Source organism: Callorhinus ursinus, unplaced genomic scaffold (genome assembly GCF_003265705.2).
Source record: "Callorhinus ursinus isolate GAN/ISIS: 27379988/994484 unplaced genomic scaffold, GSC_fseal_2.0 scaffold4, whole genome shotgun sequence".
Lineage (NCBI taxonomy): Eukaryota > Metazoa > Chordata > Mammalia > Carnivora > Otariidae > Callorhinus > Callorhinus ursinus.
The window spans coordinates 107,304,261-107,321,761 of NW_027397066.1; the positions used below are offsets into that span (position 1 = coordinate 107,304,261).

Genomic DNA, 17,501 nt, shown 5'->3' on the forward strand with positions numbered 1-17,501 from the left:
CATATCATCTGCAAAGAGTGAGAGTTTGACTTCTTCTTTGCCAATTTGGATGCCTTTGATTTCTTTTTGTTGTCTGATTGCTGTGGCTAGGACTTCTAATACTATGTTGAAGAGCACTGGTGATAGTGGACATCCCTGCCACGTTCCTGACCTGAGGGGGAAAGCTCTCAGTTTTTCCCCATTGAGAATGATATTCGCTGTAGGTTTTTCATAGATGGCTTTTATGATACTGAGGAACGTACCTTTTATCCCTATACTCTGAAGAGTTTTTAATCAAGAAAGGATGCTGTACTTTGCCAAACGCTTTTTCTGCATCTATTGAGAGAATCATATGATACTTGTTCTTTCTTTTGTTAATGTATTGTGTCATGTTGATTGATTTGCGGATGTTGAACCAACCTTGCAGCCCAGGGATAAATCCCACTTGGTCATGGTGAATAATCCTTTTAATGTACTGTTGGATCCTACTGACTAGTATTTTGGTGAGAATTTTTGCATCCATGTTCATCAGAGATATTGGTCTGTAATTCTCCTTTTTGATGGGGTCTTTGTCTGATTTGGGGTCAAGGTAATGGTGGCCTCATAAAACGAGTTTGGAAGTTTTCCTTCCATTTCTATTTTTTGGAACAGTTTCAGGAGAATAGGTATTAATTCTTCTTTAAATGTTTGGTAGAATTCCCCTGGGAAGCCATCTGGCCCTGGGCTTTTGTTTCTTGGGAGATTTTTGATGACTGCTTCAATTTCCTTAGTGGTTATAGGTCTGTTCAGGTTTTCTATTTCTTCCTGGTTCAATTTTGGTAGTTGATACATCTCTAGGAATGCATCCATTTCCTCCAAGTTATCTAATTTGCTGGCATATAGTCGCTCATAATATGTTCTTATAATTGTTTGTATTTCTTTGGTGTTGGTTGTGATCTCTCCTCTCTCATTCATGATTTGTTGATTTGGGTCATTTCTTTTCTTTTTGATAAGTCTGGCCAGGGGTTTATCAATCTTGTTAATTCCTTCAAAGAACCAGCTCCTAGTTTCGTTGATCTGTTCTACTGTTCTTTTGGTTTCTATTTCATTGATTTCTGCTCTGATTTTTATGATTTCTCTTCTCCTGCTGGGTTTAGGCTTTATTTGCTGTTTTTTTCCCTAGCTCCTTTAGGTGTAGGGTTAGGTTGTGTATTTGAGACCTTTCTTGTTTCTTGAGAAAAGCTTGTATTGCTATATACTTTCCTCTTAGGACTGCCTTTGCTGCATCCCAAAGATTTTGAAGAGTTGTGTTTCATTTTCATTTGTTCCCATGGATTTCTTTAATTCTTTAATTTCCTGGTTGACCCACTCATTCTTTAGTAGGACGCTCTTTAGCCTCCACGTATTTGAGTTCTTTCTGACTTTCCTCTTGTGATTGAGTTCTAGTTTCAATGCATTGTGGTCCAAAAATATGGAGGGAATAATCCCAATCTTTTGGTACCAGTTGAGACCTGGTTTGTGACCTAGAATGTGATCTATTCTGGAGAATGGTCCATGGGCACTAGAGAAGATTGTGTATTCCGTTGCTTTGGGATGGAATGTTCTGAATATGTCTGTGAAGTCCATTTGGTCCAATGTGTCATTTAAAGTCTTTATTTCCTTGTTGATCTTTTGCTTAGATGATCTGTCTATTTCAGTGAGGGGGTGTTAAAGTCCCCTACTATTATTGTATTGTTGTCAATGTGTTTCTTTGCTTTTGTTATTAATCGCCTTATATAATTGGCTGCTCCCATGTTAGGGGAATAGATATTTAAAATTGTTGGATCTTCTTGTTGGATAGACCCTTTAAGTAGGATATAGTGTCCTTCCTCATCTCTTATTACAGTCTTTGGTATAAAATCTAATTTGTCTGATATAAGGATTGCCACCCCCGCTTTCTTTTGGTGTCCATTAGCATGGTAAATGGTTTTCCACCCCCTCACTTGCAATCTGGGGGTGTCTTTGGGTCTAGAATGAGTCTCTTGCAGACAGCATATTGGTGGCTCTTGTTTTTTTATCCAATCTGTAGCCTGTGTCTTTTGATTGGGGCATTTAGTCCATTTACATTCAGGGTAACTATTGAAAGATATGAATTTAGTGGCATTGTATTGCCTGTAAGGTGACTGTTACTGTATATTGTCTGTGTTCCTTTCTGGTCTATGCTGCTTTTAGGCTCTCTCTTTGCTTAGAGGATCCCTTTCAATATTTCTTGTAGGGCTGGTTTCGTGTTTGCAAATTCCTTTAGTTTTTGTTTGTCCTGGAAGCTTTTTATCTCTCCTTCTATTTTCAATGACAGCCTAGCTGGATATAGTATTCTTGGCTGCATATTTTTCTCGTTTAGTGCTCTGAATATAACATGCCAGTCCTTTCTGGCCTGCCAGGTCTCTGTGGATAGGTCTGTTGCCAATCTAATGTTTCTACCATTATAGGTTACATATCTCTTCTCCCATACTGCTTTCAGGATTTTCTGTTTGTCTCTGAGATTCGTAAGTTTTACTATTGGATGTCAGGGTGTTGATCTATTTTTATTGATTTTGAGGGGGGTTCTCTGTGCCTCCTGGATTTTGATGCCTGTTTCATTCCCCACATTAGGGAAGTTCTCTCTTATAATTTGCTCCAATATACCTTCTGCCCCTCTCTCTCTTTCTTCTTCTTCTGGGATCCCAATTATTCTGGTCTTGTTTCATCTTATGGTATCGCTTATCTCTCGAATTCTGCCCTCATGATCCAGTAGTTGTTTATCTCTCTTTTTTTCAGCTTCTTTATTTTCCATCATTTGGTCTTCGATATTGCTGATTCTCTCTTCTGCCTCATTTATCCTAGCAGTTAGTGCTCCCATTTTTGATTGCACCTCATTAACAGCCTTTCTGATTCCAACTTGGTTAGATTTTAGTTCTTTTATTTCTCCCAAAAGGGTTTCTCTAATAACTTCCATGCTTTTTTTCAAGCCCAGTTATTATCTTTAAAATCATGATTCTGAATTCTAGGTCCAACATCGTACTAATGTCCGTATTGAGTAGGTCCCTGGCAGACGATACTACCTCTTGTTCTTTTTGTTGAGGTAATTTTTTCCGTCTTGTCATTTTGTCCAGAGGACAACAGATGAATGAAAGAAGAAAATGCTAACAGGGTAACAACGTCCCCAGAAAATATACTCTAAACAAGTCAGAAAAGACCTGAAACCAGGGGAAAAGAGAAAAAGAAAGAAAAAAGAAAGAGAGAAAAAAGAGAAAAAGATAAAAACAAAAACAGAACAAAACAAAAAAAAAACAGAATATGAGCAAATATGATCAGGCTGGTGCATAGATTAGTGCCACACACTAGATTCTGGGTATATTTTGGTCTGTTAGAAGAAAGTGCCTCCCAAAATTTTAAAGAAAGAAAGACTTATATATGTACAAAATAAGGGTTGATACAATGAATGGATGGAATGTGACTGTAAAGATGAAAATTATAAAAAAAATTTATAAAAGGAATTGATAAGAAGTTGTTTGAAAAAAGAGGATTTAAAAAGAAAGAAAAGGAAAGAAAGAAAGAAAGGAAAGAAAGAAAGAAGGAAAGAAAGAAAGAAAGAAAGAAGGAAAGAAAGAAAGAAGGAAAGAAAAAAAGGGGGAGAGAATGTGATCAGGCAAGGGACTAGAACAAAGCCATACACTAGAGATTTAGGGTATATTTTGATCTGTTAGAAGAAACTGTATCTCAAAATTTTAAAGAGAGAGGAACTTATATATATATGCCAAAAATAAGGGTAACTACTATGAAGGGATAGAATATGACTCTCAAAATTAAAGATAAAAATGTTTTTTCAAAGTAGGGATTGATAAGATGTTGGTTGAAAAAGGGAAAAAGAAAAATTAAAAAAAAAAGACAGAAAAATTAACTTTAAAGACTAAAGAATCATGGTAAAAAAGCCACGAATTCTATGTGCAGTACTCCCCTAGTGCTGGAGTTCTGCCGTTCTCATTGATCGGTAAACTTGGTCTTGGCTGGCTGTTCTTGCTGATCTTCTGGGGGTGGGGCCTGTTGCCGTGGTTCCCAAATGTCTTTGCCAGAGGCGGAATTGCCCCGCCCTTGTTGGTTCCGGCTAAGTAATCTGCTTGGGTTTGCTCTCAGAAGCTTTTGTTCCCTGCAAGCTCTCGGTACAGCTTTGGAGGACGAGAGTGAAAATGGCGGCCTCCCAATCTCCGCCCTGGAGGAGTCGAGAACTCGGGGCCCGCTCCTCAGTGAGCCCCCAGAGAAAAGCATTCAATCACTCCTGTCTCCCCGGTCTCCGGCCGCACTCCGTGCTCACCTGGCCTGTGACAGAGCAGCGTTTCTATCTCTGGCACCCAACTCCGTGTGGAGTCTCCAAACCCAGCAGATCCCTACGGTGCACTCCAGCGCCGCTCCTCCCAGGGGAGGAAGGCGAGTCTCTCCGGATGTGCTGCTTTTTGGGTCCCTGCTGGAGAAGCAGTGGCCCGACTGTGTCGCCGGTCACAGTTTATGGCAACCCCGAGTTGAGCGCCCGCGCCTCGGCTCCGTCTCTGCAGCCGGCTTCCCTGCTCTGATACCTGGGAGCTCTGCCGCACTCAGGCACCCCCAGTCTTTCTGTGACCCCAAGAGTCCTGAGACCACACTGTCCCGTGAGGGTTCCACCCCCCGCTTAGCCACTGGAGCGACGTCCCTCAGCGGAGCCGACATGTAAAAGTTCCAATTTTGTGCTTCACTGTTCTATCACTTGCCAGAGGCGGCCGATGGAGGCCCCCTCCCCCGCCATCTATCCTCCCGAATATTGCCTCAGATACACTTCTCCGCACGTCCTACCTTCCAGAAAGTGGTGGCTTTTCTGTTCAGAGAGTTGTTGCTATTCTTTTCTTTGATCTCCTGTTGAGTTCGTAGGTGTTCAGATTGGTTTGATCCCTATCCAGCTGAATTCCTGAGACCAGAGGAAATCCAGGTCTCCTACTCCTCCACCATCTTGCTCCGCCTTAAATCACTGATTTTCTAACATCATCATGGGATGATGTAAAATCAACCCTTCAAGGTTTTAAACCTGAGTAATTCATCAGATGGACAGTCTAGAACTGCACTGCCCAATGCAAGAGCCACAAGCCACATGCATCTACTTAAATTTAAATTTCATGTATTTAAAATGAAAATTAAATAAAACATCTATCAATTATACTAGCTTAATTTCAAGTGCTCAAAAGTCCCATTTGTTTAATGGCTACCATATTGGATAGCACAAAATTATACAACATTTCCATCACCATAGTAAGTTCTATTTGACAGTACTGGCCTATAAAGCCAGTAATTTGAGTCAATTCAAATACTACAGGTAGTCTGCTATATTTTATCTATTGAGTCTTATATTTTTTAACTCATGATCAACAGGAGTGGCCCTCCTGTTCCTATCAATGTATTTTCAAATAACTATTATTTGATTATAGTTGGGATCAGCTCCTATACATTATACAAGAAGTCAAATTCTTTCCTGAATCAGGGCCTCTTTTTTGGTCCACTTGTCTAGCTCATTCTTCCAACTTTCAGTGCCAACTTGAATACTACTGTGGTAGAGAGGCCTACTCTGACCTTTCTACCAAATATATGTCTCAGCCTCAACCACCACTACTACACTACATACACGTTAATCTCTATTTCAGGCCACTGTTTTCTTCATATGATAGACCAATTTTAATTACTTAATTATTCACTCCTATCTCTTCCACTTAGGTCGGATCCTTTGTCTATCTTTTTTTTTAAGATTTTATTTGTCAGAGACAGAGACACAGAGAGAGCACAAGCAAGGGGAGTGGCAGAGGGAGAAGCAGGCTCCCCGCTGAGCAAGGAGCCCGATGCAGGACTTGATCCCAGGACCCTGGGATCATGACCTGAGCTGAAGGCAGATACTTAACTGACTGAGCCATGCAAGTGCCCCTCCTTTGTCTATCTTAATCATAGCTCTGTCCCCAAAGCTTACCCAGCTCAAGCATGCACTCAAGATTTGCTGAATTAATAATGTTTTTTGAATCAATCAATACATTTGCACTATGACTGTCTTTCCCTTCCAGAACCAGCTCATACCTTCTTGGCACTATGCTTTTATGTTTATTCCTTCCCTCTTTCCAGTTTATGTGTTCCATTTCTTTCCCAGCAGACTAGATCTCAATTTAACTTTAAATTTGGGTTCAAGTAGAATGAGTAGAAACAGTCCCAAGCTAGAAGAGGAAGATATTTTTAGGAGAGTTTTCAGAGAAAATAAACTTATTTTTAATATTCTACCCTGTCCCTCCAGCAAGTTTGAAGAGAACCAAAACACTAATCAGTACACAGATGTACTGGTATGGCATAGATTTTAAAGAGGAATTAACCAGCCTACAAGTGAGAAAAGACAGGTATTTAAGAAAAAAAAAAAAGGTAGGAACAATGAATTCGGAAAAGAGGGAAATTTTCCATAGTCTTGACTAAAATCTTTCAATATTTGTCATGCAGTGCCCACTACTACACTCTCAAAGAACAATGCCACTTGAGATACTTTTTATTTATATAGAAAACAAAATAATCAAAGAAAGACAACTAAATTTTACAACAACCCAGAAAGGATCATTCAAGAAACTAGTTGTTGTTTAAATATCTTTAGAAGGTTACATACAATTTTAAGAAGTTTTTTTAAAAGATGAATGGGGGTGCCTGGATGGTGTAGTCGATTAAGTCTATTCCAGCTTTTGATTTTGGCTCAGGTCATGATCTCAGGTTGTGAGGTCAAGCCCTGCATTTGGGTTCCATAGTCAGCACAGAGTCTGCTTAAGACTCTCTCCCTCTCCCTCTGCCCCTCACCCTGGTGCATGTGTGCGCATGCTCTCTCTCTCAAATTAAATGAATAAATCTTTAAATAAAAGATGAATTATTAAAGTATAATGAACCAAATATACTAAATATACAAGCTATTCTACACATTGGAGAAGTCCAACTTTCAGTTTAAATCCATACAATTTATGTATCATTAGTTATTATAAATGTATCATGTATTTCCCTAAGAAACAATACTATACCAAAAAATCTTAATTCACAAAAGTTTCTTTGATTCATGGGAAACCTAAATGATCATTATATAGTGATAGCACAAAAGAATTTTAACTATCACTTATAACAGTTTCTATAGAAAATCAAGTTTGAAATTCCAACTTAAAATACAAGAAATAAGTATCAAATTCTGGCAGCTTTATTTTTCTATAGAAAAGTTTCATAAAGTATGTTCATTTAACACAAGTCCTGGCAATTTGCCTAGTGTGAGGAAGGAAGGAGGCATTTTCATTGGGATTTTATCTTGAAAAATAGAACTAAAAAGGATGAACTGTTTGTATTTCACAAACTGATCATGACTTTTTCATCTCCACTTTTACTGTAAGTGGCATATAGAGCTCAAATGATGTTGGAAGATAGGTAGGAGGAAAGTAAAGGGGGGATATAATTGTTTCATTCATTCAACAAGTATTTATTGAGCTTCTACTAACAAGAATTGTTTTAGGCACCTGGGAAACAGAGCTGAACAAAAAGGGCAAATATAAATTTATGAAGGATTTCTGTTGCTAGTGGCAATCACTAAAGTTAGTGACAAGAGATCTCAGCCAGTGCTCCTGGGTTTCACATAACCTTTGATAATGGTTTCCTCCTATGTCTATGTCTACAAACAGAAAAAAGTAAAAATACTACGAACTGAAAAAAGTACAAATTAAAAAATTCCTCTTGGACATTTTCATTTTTTCAGAAACCAGAATAATGTTTCTGGGGTGAAGAACCAAAGAATGCACTACATATGGCCAAGGATATGGACCTTATTGCTAGAAAGCAGATTAATCTCTTTCTCTCTCATACTCTCATATCACCTCCTTTCTCATCACCGCAAACTATGCAGTGAAAGGCAAGACCCATGGGAATTGATATTTTGAGACAGCAACATATTCTGAAGAGACAGTGAACTGCAGAAGACTCTTAGGCAGTAACAATACAGTACTATCAAAAATAAGAGATAGGAATCAAGATTTGACTGTATGACTATAAGAATAGTACCTGTGGGGCACCTGGGTGGCTCAGTCATTAAGCATCTGCCTTCGGCTCAGGTCATGATCCCAGGGTGCTGGGATTGAGCCCCACATCGGGCTCCCTGCTAGGCAGGAAGCCTGCTTCTCCCTCTGCCACTCCCCCTACTTGTGTTCCCTCTCTCGCTATGTCTCTCTCTGTCAAATAAATAAATAAATAATCTTAAAAAAAAAAAAAGAATAGTACCTGTAAAAGAAGAGCATGTACCTTTAGAGAATTAAAGGAGCTATAATTTCACAGGAGAGTGCACTATTAAATAAGAGAAGACTTGACCTTACTTGGTATGTTACCATGAGGCTTTAATTAATTAATCACAACGTACAAGGCAGGTGCATCTAAAGGGTTACATACAGTCATTGTTTTATCTGGTAAAACCATCTTTCATAATCAAGTCAGCCATAGTGACAGTAGATATAATACCATGCCCAGAGATCTTCTTGGGCTTTAAAATCACTCTTTTGTTTGAATCCTCCTTTTAGGCATATTCTATAAGACAATAAGCAGAAGAAAAAGAACCTAAGAACCTGAATAAAATTTAGAGGCTGCTGTATTATGAAAGATTCTCTATCACCTAAATGATAACAGTTCTTAGTTAAGTATGAGTAACAAAATAACGTAAGAAAAACAATATCATGATTAAATAGTAGATGGATAGTTTTAAGACCCTTTGGACTCAGTCTGGTCTTTGTAAATAAAAATAGAGCAGCAGGCTAAATGTTGAGACTACACTAAAGAAAGTATCTTTAATATCTTTAAGGATAAGTATAATCAAGTCAACAAGATAAACTATTACTTTTTAATTTCTTAAAAACAACTTCCTTTTTAATACCTTAAAAAAAAATTTTTTTTTTTTTTTAAGAGAGAGGGCACATGACTGGGAGGGAGGGGTGAGGGTAGAGGGAGAGGAAGAGAAAGAATCCCAGGCAGGCTCGATGTCCAGCACAGAACAATGCAGGGCTTGATCTCACAACCCTGAAATCATGACCTGAGCCAAAATCAAAAGTTGGACACTTAACCAACTGAGCCACCCGGGTACCCCAAAACAATATGTTTTGGTTACAAGATTCATTGATGTCAAAAGCAAAACATGTCCTTATTAATTCAGTAGGGTGCTATCACTAACAGAAACTACTGTTCTTTTAATATTGTGTAACTCAAGAGTCGACCAATAAATATACCTTATTGCTCAAAAAAATTTTTAACAGAATATTTAATAAGAACATGTACCCAAGGAAAGAAATATTAAAACAATGCCATATATTTACTGTTTTTAGTTTTTGCTTGCCATAATTTATGAGAATTCCAAGTTAAAGCTTATTACGAAATGTATCTTAAGAAGAGATTTTAGGTTTCAAAACGTCAATGAATTCTCATTTTAGAACTCAGACATTTTAACATCATACATAATACCTAAGCTCCAAATCAGAAAAAAAAGTCAATTTCTATGGTCAAAGAAGTTTTATTAAGCAAAAACAAGCATTCCCTTATAAAAATCCCAATTGTAAGCAAATTTCAAAGTGCTATAGGCAACTTCACATGAGAATAATCCTAAATAGAATTTATATATATATGTGTATATATATATATATATACAAATTTGAACCTAGTTTGTTAGACCTTAACTAATTTACATACCTGCACCGACGAATATTTGGAAAAGTTCTCCATGTGATATCGTCTAAGTACTTCATTTAGTCGTTGATCTGAAACAAAGTAAAAAAAAATCTGTATTTCACTGGCTAATGCTCAATATTTAAAAACTACAAACAAGGTAGTTATTATCCGATATATCCAATGCAAAACTGCTAGTCTTCACTGCTTCTCAAAATGAATCATCAACTTCAACACGTTTTTGGAATTTAAGAAAAGGCCCTTCTATACACGTAAGCCAACCACCTACTGCTAGTGGGAAAAAGAATAGCTGCAAAGAACTAATATTCCTAATTTCTTACATTTTAATTCTCAGTTTTTCCTGGTTTACTCTTCAGGTTAGCAGAAGTAAAAAAATACTCTCCACTTTTTTTTTTATTCCTGCTACTAGAAGTGAACTGAAAAGATAAACTATAGCCATATTTTTTCCAATAGTGAAAACTGGCTAAAATTGTGTTCCAGGACAAATCTCCACACAGAAGAGAAACGGAAGGACAAAGATTCCACATTATACAGGAGTGAGTAAGAGATACTAGAAATGAAGGACTGGAATAAAGCCAAGTGCTCTCAGTAAGCATAAGATGATTGATATTTTTATTCACATCATAAGAAAACATATAATAGAACACAGTAAATGTACAAAACTTACTATTTCAAGATCACATGGATCACTTAAAACTGATAATTTGCTAGCAATGGAGTAAATCTCAACTCTCAAAAAGACTGAAAGCCAATGACAGCATGTTACCTGACAAGAGCACAATGAAGTTTAATCAAAAACCAAAAAGGGAAAATTTTAATACATTTTGAAGTTCAAAAATTACTTTTTAATAACCATGGGTCACAGGAGAAATTACAAAACAAATTTGGATGTATTGTGAATTGATCGACAGTGAAAATGTAATACCTCAAACTTGCTCAAAAAAAAAAATCTATAGCTTTAATTATACATACTAGGAAAAAAGGCTTATGGTCAATGAACTCTTGGTCTATCCCAAAAAGTTAGAAGAAAAGCAAATTAAACCCAAAGAGCATCAAGTGAAGGAAATAATAAAGATAAGCCTACCCCCAAAGAAACGGAAAATAAACATGCAAAAAAGATCAACAAACACAATCGTCTCAAAAGTTACAGTAAAAGCATCTGATGAAACTTAAGATATATTCATGATAAAGCCTCAGGAATTTAAGAAGTTAATTTCCTTAATAAAACAATAGATTCCTACATAAATGTACAGCAAACATCATACTTAAGGATGAGAATGTTGAAAACTTTCTCTTGGAAATTGGGAATGACACAAGGACAAATTGTCTTAACATTTATTCACACTCTACTGGAGGTCTAAGTTTATGCAATAAGTCAAGTAAGAAATAAAAGGTATAAAGACTGAAAAGGAAAAAAAAAACCCATTATCCATTATCCATAGTTAATCATGTATAGGTATAGGTAAATCCCAGAGAACACACAGATAAAGTTTTAGAATAATGACCCTCAGCATGGTTGTTGGATACAAGGTCAATATACAAAAATTAATTATATTTCTATATACAGCCAACAAAATTAGAATAAAAGATATCATTTACAATACCATACAAAAACCCAATGTCTAGGAATAAATCTAAAAGATTTAAACAAAAGATGTGTAAGACTGTGTACAGAAAACTACGAAACATTCAGCAGAGAAATTAAAGACTAAATAAGTAGAGAGAGATACTCATGGTTTACAGGAGTCAGTATTGTAAAGACAGCAGTTCTCCTCAAGTTGATCTATAGATAGACTCAATGCAATCTCAGTTAACATTCCAAAAGATGATATTGCAGAAATTTAAAAGTTGATTCTAAAATATAGGTGGAAACATAACAAGAATAGCTAAGGCATTCTTGCAAAAGTAGAATGGGGGAGGACTTGCTTTACCAGTTATCAAGATTTATTACAAAGTTACAGTCATTTAGTGTGATAGTTGTATAAAAATAAACAAAATTGACCAATGGAAGAGAATAAAGAATACAAAGATAAATTCATGTTCATTTAGAACACGTGAATTATGATTGAAGGGGCACTCCAGAGCAGTGACGGGTAAAGAGAAATCTTTTCAAATTCCACCTATCAGTGAGATCATATAATTGTCTTTCTCTGGTTGACTGATTTATGGAATTTGAGAAACAAGGCAGAGGATCATAGGGGAAGGGAGGAAAAAATGAAACAAGATGAAACCAGAAAGGGAGACAAACCATAAGAGACTCTTAATCTCAGGAAACAAACTGATGGTTGTTGGAGTAGAGGGGGGTGGGAGGGATGGGGTGGCTGGGTGATGGACATTGGGGAGGGTATGTGCTATGGTGAGTGCTGTGAATTGTGTAAGACTGATGAATCACAGACGTGTACCACTGAAACAAATAATACATTACATGTTAATTAAAAAATGAAAAAAAAGAATAATCTTTTTAAAATTGGTTCTGGGTCAATTGGATATCCTCATAAAAAATAAAACATTATCCATAAAAATCAATTCTAGGTGAAACAAAGATCTAACTGTGAATGCCAAAACAAATTCTAGACAAGAATAGACTATCTTTATAAATCTCAGGATAGGGAAAGATTTTTTAATCAGAACACAAAAAGCACTAAAGATAAGTGGAAAAAAAAACCTGATAAACTGAACCACATTAAAATTAAGAACTTTTGTTCAACAAAGAGACTTTTAAGAGAGTAAAAATATAAGACACAAACACAATCCTATAGAAAAGTGTTAAGCCATGAATGGGCACTTCACATAAAGGTTACCCAGGGAGCTAATAAATGGAGAAAAGCTGCTCAACCTCATTAGGCATCAGGAAAATACAAATTAAAATTACAATAAAGAGCTAAAATTATAGAACATGTTGGTGACAATGTAAAATAATGAAAACTCTCCTACACTGCTGGTGGGAATGTAAATTAGTACAACTTTAAAATTAAACATATATATAATTCCTAAGAATATACATAACCAAAATGTGTGCACTTGAGCACCAAGGGCCATGACAAAAAATACTGATAACAGCATTATTCTCAATGGCCTCCAAACTGGAAACTGCAACTATCCATCAAAAGAAGAACAGATAAACATGATAAATTTAAAACTGGAATATTTTACAGAGACAAAAATGAACAAACTACATCTACATACAAGAATATGGATAAATTTCAAAGACATCATGTTAAGCCAAAACAGAAGAATACATGGTTTTGATTCCATCGACATAAAGCTCATAGTGTAAAATTAAAGACTTTGGTTATCTTCAATTACCTTTGAGGATAAGGGAGAGATTATGATTACAAGGGGGCTTCTGAGGTCCTGGAAATGTTCTATTTTTTTATCTGAGTTTTGGTTATATGAGTTTTGAACCTTGTAATCATTCACTTAGCTTTATATTTGTTTTCTTTACTTTTCTGTGTACGTTATACATAGCACATATATATGGAATACATACTAATTATAATTATAAAAATTTAAAAAATGCATATATAATAGCACACACAGGGTATACATTCTATGTTAGTTTCTTCCTTGAAAGTACACATAATTTAGTGGTGAAATATGACAAATATATGTAATTCTGATAAATAATCATGGAGTACTGATAACATAAATGGTTTTAAACTTTTTATTGAGTTTAAAAGAAATTATCCATGTTTTTATTGTTACTCACAGAACTTTTAAGATAGTTACTTGACACACCCCACTAAAATTTTACCATCATATAGGATCTGGTTCCTGCCTATTACTCTTATTCCCTATGAGTCTCAGGAGGAGGTTGGAGATATGGTCCTGGATACAATAATTTCAATGCAAACCACCTTTCCCCCCCCACCTAATAGGGTTTTCAAATAAGAAAAAAACACTAAATCTGAGTTCTTAGTGATTAAAATAAGTTCAAAAGTCAATTGTGGGGGTGCCTGGGTGGCTCAGTTGGTTAAACGTCTGCCTTCAGCTCAGGTCACGATCCCAGAATCCTGGGATCAAGGCCCACATCAGGCTCCCTGCTCAGCGGGGAGTCTGCTTCTCCCTCTCCCTCTATTCCTCCCCTGTTCATGCTCTCAAAAAAATTAATAAAACCTTAAAAAAAAAGAAGTCAATTGTGGATTACCGAGGGAAACACATTCAATCCTCAGAGATTGACTTTAATCTGGAGAAAATTTTACTATAACTTAAATCTCTTATTTCCTTCATTCATTCAACAAGTACTTATTATATTGTTGTTTAATTTGCATTTTCTGGGTTGCTGATGAGAATGACATTTTTCATTTTTTTAGTAGTTCTTCAAATTTTATTTTTTTGTAAATGGCCTGATCATATTCTTTAACCATTTTTCTATTAGTATGATTTTTGTGAACAAACTTTCTAAATTCTGGATGCTAATCAATTCTCAGTTACATTTATTGTAAATATATTCTCCCTTTCTGTAGCTGGGGTAGTCTTTTATTGATGATGTCTTTTGTAATACCCAAGTTTTTATCTCGAATGTACTCTATTCACATATTTTTTCTTCTAGTCAAATATCTATTGAAGAAATCTTTCCCTATCCTGAGATCATAAAGACACCCTCTTAAATTTTTTTTCTGAAAGTTTAAAGAGAATTCACGTCTTCAATCAACCTGCGGATTATTTTTCTATATATGTGGGAAAGGTATCTTTATTATTTTTTCCTTCCTATTTGGATAGCCAATTATCCTAGCACCATTTGCTAAATATCCTTTTCCCACTGATTTGTATTGCTCTTCTTTCAGATAACAAGTTTCATGTATGTGTCTTTCCTGTGCTAATTTATTCCACTGATCTATGTATGTATCAATCTGACAATCTAATACTGATTTAATAATTAGATATTTTTAAGTCTTAATAACTGGCAAATAAATTTTCCCACCTTGATATTCTTTAAAACTCTCTTGGCTATTCTTAGCTCTTCCACTAGATTTTTTTTTTTTTTCATGAGAGAGCGAGAGAGAGCAAGCTAGCGGGGGTAGGAGGAAGGGGCAGAGGGAGAGAGAGAATCTTAAGCAGGCTCCACACCCAGCACAGAGCCCGATGTGAGGCTCGATCTCCCAACCCTGAGATCATGACCTGAGCTGAAATCAAGAGCTGGATGCCTAACCAATTGAACCACCCAGGTACCCGTCTTCCCCTAGATTGTAGAATCATGCTGTCAAAACTAAGTTTGAGAATGCATTGAGTCTAATCATTAATCTGTGGAAGAACTGACATATTTAATATATTGAGTGTTCTAATCCACAAATTTGGTATGTTAATGGTTTCTCCATTAACCTAGGTCTTCTTTATTGTATTCAGTAATTTTTTAATGCTAACTATCTTTCTATCACTGGGATGAACCCAGTATGAAGACAATTGTATGGACAAATATATGTACATATATATACACACATTCATTGCTGGATTTATTTATATTTTATGTAGGATTTTTTTTTTTTTTAAGAGAGGGAGAGACAGGATGGCAGGGGGAGGGAGGGAAGGAAGAATCTTAAGCAGGCTCCATACCCAGTGTGGAGACCGCCCCAGCGCTCCCGAGATCATCACTTGAGCCGAAATCAAGAGTTGGACACTTAACTCACTGAGCCACCCAGGTGCCCCTTTTATGTAGGACTTCAGTTTCTGTGTGCATAGGCCTATAATTTTTTTTTTCTTGCAAGTCTCTTTGTTGGGTAGAAGTTAAGAATATAGACACTGGAACTAGACAGCCTGAGTTCAAATCCTAGCTCAGTCACTTTTTAGTTATGAGTTAACCTTGAGCAGGTAGTGGTACTTATCCAGAGTGTTGAGTTTTTTATCTATGGTTATCAAACAGTTGGGTGTGAAAACTGTTAAAGCAAACTAAACAACTGTGCTACTCAAAAAAGCAGTATAATCATATTAAGATTACTGACAAAAAAGGGGTGCCTGGGTGGCTCAGTCAGTTAAGCGACTGCCTTCAGCTCAGGTCATGATACCAGGGTCCTGGGATGGAGCCCCACATCGGGCTCTCTGCTCAATAGCAAGTCGGCTTCTCCCTCTCTCTCTATGATCTCTTTTGCTTTCACTCTCTCTCAAATAAATAAATAAAATCTTTAAAAAAGATTACTGACAAAAGAGCAGATGAACTAATGGGCAATGGTTATAGGCAATGGTTACAGTAAAGAAAGTAGTAAAAACAGGGGCGCCTGGGTGGCTCAGTCGGTTTAGCTGGTTTCGGCTCAGGTCATGACCTCAGGGTTGTTGGACAGAGCCCCATGTCAGGCACCATGCTCAGTGGGAAATCTGCTTGAGAGTCTCTCCCTCTGCACACCCAACTTGTGCACACGCTCTTCTCTCCCCCCCAAATGAATAAACCTTTTTAAAAAGAGAAAGTAGTAAAAACAAGCTGGGAAAGAGTTAAGGAAATAGAGGAAAATGAAGAGTTCAAAGAACAGAAGTCTTGATGAAGCCAAAGAACAGTTACAGTGGGAGTAAGAAACTTGTGTTTGAGATTTCAAAAGCAGGGTAATTTGAATAGACTTCTGCTTATGTCTAAGATGAAGTAACAAGGACCACCTTCCCACTCAATACAACCAAAAGCAAATAAATGAATGAAATAATGGTTTGCAAGATGCTAGACAACAGACAATAATGATGACAGATGCAAAACAAATGAGGTAAACCCTATGACTGCTCCAACTTAATGACTTGAGAGTCTTTCTAGTCCGTGGCACAAAGAGGGAAAATGCAGGCCTCAGAGATAGGCCGACTGAGTTAAGGAAGTGGAGACAAAGTGAACTAGAATTGGCAAGGCAAAGCATGAGAGAGAAAGCTACACAGAGAGAGAACTCTGGATATATGAAATCTGTGGAGGGTCTCTGTATACAACAGTACACAACAACAAAAACAACAACAAAAAACCCAAAACAAAAACAAAACAACAGTACACAACAAACAACTGAGTAGCTTTTTATCTATTAAAGAAATTAAATTTTAGTTTAAAATCTTTCCACAAAGAAAACTCTAGATCCAGTTGACTTTACTGGTAAGTTCTACCAAACATTTAAGGAAGAAATAATGTTAATCCTATGTAAACTTTTCCAGAAAATTGAAGAAAACAAAATATTTTCCAACAAATTCTATGAGGCAAGCATTGCCTCATACTAAAACCAGGCAAAGAAATTAGAAGGGGGGAAAAAAGGCTTTATGAACATAGAAAATTAAAATTTTAAATAAACTTTCAAAAAATCAAATCTATAATATATAAAAAGGATAATACATGAATAAGAGTAGTTTATCCCAAAAAGAGAGGTAAGACAGGCTTAAAATATGAAAATTAATCAATGTAAGTCACCCTATTAACAAACTAAAAGTGAAAACAAATCCGATCCTCTCAATAAATGCAGAAAAAGCATTTGAAAAAAAAATTCAACATCCATTCTGATAAAGTCTCAGAAAACTAGGAATAGAAAGAAGTATTTTCAACCTTTTAAAAACATCTACAAAAAATCTATAGTATCCTATTTAATTTTTGAAAGACAGATGTTTGTACCCTAAGAGCAGGAAAAAGACAAGGATGCCCAGTCCAACCACTTGTGTTCAAACACTGTACTGGAAGTTCTAGCCAGTACAATAAAGCAAGAAAAGGAAATGAAAGGCATCCAAATTGGAAAGGAGTAAGTAAAACTGTATTAACAGATGAAAAGATTATCTATGCAGAAAATCTGATGAATTCTAAAAACAACCTATGAGAATAAGTGAGTTTAAAAAGGTTTCAGGGTACAATA

At 36.3% G+C, this 17,501-nt stretch overlaps 1 protein-coding gene across 10 annotated transcripts in view; it reads right to left on the reverse strand.

Moving 5' to 3' along the window:
• SCLT1 (sodium channel and clathrin linker 1) overlaps positions 1–17,501 on the reverse strand; it is a 183,836-nt gene that overhangs the window by 162,599 nt on the left and 3,736 nt on the right. For all 10 annotated transcript variants that reach the window (XR_003208832.2, XR_003208834.2, XM_073892263.1 and 7 more), the window contains exon 2: positions 9,712–9,779. Coding sequence is in view for 8 of the 10 variants with exons in the window: in XM_073892263.1 (XP_073748364.1) it covers positions 9,712–9,779 (68 nt within the window). In the remaining 2 variants the exon portion in view is untranslated. The remainder of the gene's footprint in view (positions 1–9,711; positions 9,780–17,501) is intronic.